This window comes from Trypanosoma grayi, assembly GCF_000691245.1.
Source record: "Trypanosoma grayi strain ANR4 Tgr_257_V1, whole genome shotgun sequence".
Lineage (NCBI taxonomy): Eukaryota > Euglenozoa > Kinetoplastea > Trypanosomatida > Trypanosomatidae > Trypanosoma > Trypanosoma grayi.
The window spans coordinates 14,438-18,760 of NW_008825876.1; the positions used below are offsets into that span (position 1 = coordinate 14,438).

General features: G+C 55.4%; 1 protein-coding gene across 1 annotated transcript in view; it reads right to left on the reverse strand.

Annotated features, from left to right (window-relative positions):
* The window catches only part of DQ04_02571080 (putative microtubule-associated protein Gb4), a gene marked incomplete at both ends in the record, with an annotated part of 3,066 nt that extends 238 nt beyond the window's left edge, over positions 1-2,828 (reverse strand). The window contains one exon of the mRNA XM_009312010.1: positions 1-2,828. This exon is cut by the window's left edge and continues 238 nt beyond it. Coding sequence (XP_009310285.1) covers positions 1-2,828 — 2,828 coding nt within the window.
* Positions 2,829-4,323: the final 1,495 nt, after the last annotated feature.

A 4,323-nucleotide genomic window follows, 5' to 3' on the forward strand; every position in this document is an offset into this window, starting at 1 on the left:
TCCAGCGGCAACGGCTCCACCTCCGCCTCCTCGGTCGTGTACAGCTGTGGCTGCCCAGCCTCCTCTGGCACAGCACCGCCGTCCGTCTCATGAAGGCGTGGAGCCTCGACCTCGTCCAGCTCGCGCATCTCCTCAGGCTCGTGCACGCTCTCCTCCTTCTCGGCAGCGTGCAGCGGCGCCACCTCGGGCTCCTCAGCCTTGACTGGAGACTCGACCTCGTCCAGCTCGCGCATCTCCTCAGGCTCGTGCACGCTCTCCTCCTTCTCGGCAGCGTGGAGCTCACTGTGTTTGTCAGCGATACGAGACGTAGTTGTGATATCTTTTGTTGTGGTGGTGATGGTTTCGTCCTCCACCGGTAGTTGGATGGCCTCCTTTGTAGGAATAATCGGAGTGCTTTCCCAGTCTTCTTGAGTGTTTCTGAAGTGGGTGGATATGCTCGGTTGTTGGGATTCTTCTAGTAGTTGTGGTATGGTAATGTAGACGTGTAAGGTGCGTTTCTCCTCTGCTGCGTTGTCTTCTGTTGGCGCCTCAAGATGTGCAGTAGTTTCTACGTTGTCGTTTTGTGATTCTTCAATGGCTTCTGTATAAGCGCCTTGTGGTGTCGTGATGATGCCATGGTCATCGGTTTCTTCTGTTGTTGAGTGCACTGGATGCGATGATCTTTCTTTGTCACCACGGAGCGGTGTTTGGAGTGCGTTTAGGGCGTTATTGAGAGTTTCTATTTCCTTTTGCAGAGATGTCTGCAGTTGGGCGGCGCTGTCCTCAATTTCCTCGTTTGATTGGTAATCTATTGCTGCTGCGTCCAGTTGGGGGTGCTTGGGCTCGCCCGTTGTTGTGAAATCTTTCTCTCGCTGCTCCTCGTGGTGCTGCGACGGTTTCCAGTCGTCTGCCGGTAATGCAGCGTGGTCCACCGGACGAGAGGAGTCTGGTTCTGCGGATGACGTGTACGTAAAATGTGAAGCATCGGCGCCAGTACGTGAGAAGGCGATTTCGCCGGACAATGGTGGTTTTGTGTGACGCGGGACTAAGTGAGATTGCGGCGTTAAGCCCGTGTGGCGCAGCCGTTGGAGCCCCTCTAGAGTTTCATTCAGGGACTCAAGCCGTTTGCGCAGGTACACCCGTGCACGCTCGGTTGGTGTCGTTGTGTTGGAAGAAGCCGCGAGATTCGGCTCCACGTTGCGAGACGCAGGAAGCCACGTTTCTAATTTTTCGCTGAGTGACTTCTTGTCAAGTGGTCTGATGCCTGCACTATTCCCCGCCAATGTTGCGCGTGGAGCGGCGATTGGCGCCGCTGGTGGAAGCATCACCATCCTCTCCGGGTCAGTTATCTCAGTCGTCTCTGTCGTCGACGCGAACGATGGCGAGTGCTGATGCGACTGCTCGTGCACCTGCGAGACGCTGGGGAACTCGCATGTGACGATCATGCTCTGCAACTCCTCGACGCTACGTGTGCCGTCGTGACGTACTATCATCTCCACCGAGGGAGAGTCGGCCTTGTTGCTCTCCACTGCGATGTTGTCGCGTGGGACGTCGAGGCACGACGAGACGTCCTGTGCGATGGCTTCGTACAATTGGTCCCGATCCTCGCAGAGCAGCGGGCATTCCTCGTCCCCGTTGAGAACGATGCAGAGCGACTTCTTCACGACGGGTGGCAGCACCAGCCGCTGCTCTTCCGCCGGCGGCGGGTGTACGCTCACGGTGGGCGGGAGCGGCCTCGCGTCACTGTAGTGCACGCTCGGCAACGGCCTCACAGCCTTCTTCAGAGCACAGAGGTGGCGGCTCTCCATCACCTTGAGGTTGAGCCGCGATCCGCGCTCCTCCATCACGATCCTGTCACGCCTTTTCTCCTCTTCGAACTGTGTATCCCTCTGCTGCGTTGCCGCCAGCTCCAGCGCTTTGCGCTCCGACTCACGCCGTGTGCGCGCAGACCGCAGCCGCCGCTGCTGCTGCCCCGAGAGCGGTGGAGCATTACGGAACAATCCTCCTCCTCGTCCTTTTTCTGGCACCGTTGTTATTACTGGTACCTCTGGTGCTGTTCCAGAGTGCTCTTCGAGCACGGCCGACGTCGGGCCGTAGTTTATTCTCTCCTCGAGGTTCTCCACTAGAGTGTTGTTTTCTCCACGCGCCTCTGCGTTCTCCACCTCATCGACGGTCTTTGTTCCGGCGCTCGATAGTCCAGCGCTGCCTTCCAGCGGCTGCGTGCGGCTCGACTCCGAGTTTGTCTCCGGGAATTCCACCACAGCCTCGAACGCATCGGTGCAATTCTGCACAGTACGTGGCGTCAACAGCGCGTACGCGTCAAAGTCCTTGTCAAGGTACCGCACGTACAGCACTGCGAAGTTCAGCAGCTTCGCATTTTCCTCAATTGCACCAACAACGCTATCGAAGGTGAGGGCCCCCTTTCCCCGTGGGGGCATCACCTTCGAAGAACCAGCGCGGGCACCATTCTTTGTCTTGTACACAACTGTCCAGTACCCAAGGCCGTTGGTGTAACTGCTGTTAATGATGCCTACCACTACTGGGTTTGTTGTTGTGCTACGCATCGATGTTGGCTTCGGCACAAAGCTACTTGTAATTATGCCTGCGGTGGCACTTGCTGGCCGCGACAAAAGCGCTGGTGCCGTGCGTAATGCGCGGCTGTTTGCTGTGCGCAAAAACGCTGGGTTAGGCCTGCATTCCTCCTGCTGCTGTGGCACGCGAAACCCATCTGGGTACGGCGCTAGCGTCTCGGCGTTTGGTGTGAAGCGCTGATTTGGCTCCGTGGTGTGGTTGTTTGTCTGCGACACGTTGCCGCTCCTTAATCCTACAGTTGTGTGATTATTGTACATGTTCCACACTCCTTATTCTCTGAGTGGGATACACCAAAAAAAAGCACTATACAATGCCACCTTCGTCTTCGCACACACACACACACACACACACGCACACACAGACAGACAAGCAGTAGCTCCTACACAAGGGTATTCCTTATCCTTGTATAGATGTTGCTGCGGTTCTTTTTCTTCCGCCTTCAGGTCCGCCTCGGTCTCAATTCCACGCGTACTTCAGCAGGACCCACTGTGATCCAAAAGCACAGAAGAAAAAAAAAACACGAGGACCCCACCCGACGACGTCACAGCAACGTACCGTAGCAGTTAGCAAACAAGAAGAGTGCCCACTATTCCTCACACGCTCCTTCCTTTCGGACAAGCACACGCGCCTTTTCCTTGCCTTTTGTTGCGTCTACTCACAAGCAGCTGCCGTCCCGAGGTTGATCCCCACCACCGCCGCCTTTTCTTTTTTGTGATTCTAACGCAAGTAAATGTGGAAGTACACGCACGCAACACGCTTGTGTATACTTGCCCCACGCAGTGACGACTCTACTTTAATCAAATCCCTCCACAGCTGCAGACTTCCGGCAGTAGTGTCCCCTGGCTGCTGCTACTGCTGTTGCCTTCTCAACGCAAAAGGCTCGCAACAGAGATCAGCAACAACACTGGTAGTTGCTCACGCGGTGACGCAAACGAAACGAAAACAACAACAACAAAAATTCACCCGGGGTGAAGAGGAGAGACGGTGAAACCAAAACTAATTAAACAAGAGAAGCTGCCACAACAACAACAGCAAGAAGAAGAAGAAGAGGAAAAAAATAGAGCTTCGCCTTGCCTTGAGTCTTGCTACTCCTTCTGCACGCGTCCTATCCTATGTGTAAAGCGCGAGTTCACCTCTGCTCCCTCTTGTTCTGCTTGCTTGATCGGTTGACCGTCAAACACCCGCCGCAGTTGCGTCGCGCACGTGGCCCACTCTCTCGTCCCTGAGCCTGTTCAGCTGCTGTTGCTGCCGATACCGCACTTGTTGCCGCCTCACCCAAGCAAGCGCAGATAATCACACGCACGCACACGGAAGCAGGGCAACGTGCAGTAAACCCGTAGCAGCAGCCACAACGACAGCGAACTGTCAACTATGTAAGTTCTGGCTGAAGGTCTGGGGGAGGGGGAAGAGAAAACACACCACACAAGAACCTTTCCAGTTATTCTTGTTGCTGTTACTGTTTTCTGCTACCTCTGGCTGTCTTGTTCGTGTTCTTTTTATCCCCCCCTTTTTTTTTGCCTTTCCTTTGTGTTGTTTCTTTCGTTCCCCTTTATCCCTTTCCTTTTTCCTTCGCTTTATCCGTTCCTTCTTCGCAGCACACACACACACACACACACCCGCGACCCGGCAGCAGTTGCGTACGTGTGCGGCAGTCAAGCCAGAGAGAGAGAGAGAGAGGAGCAAAGGCGAAAGGGGGCGTGCGCCGCAGCAGCACCACAGGAGGCACCCACACACACACACACACACACACAC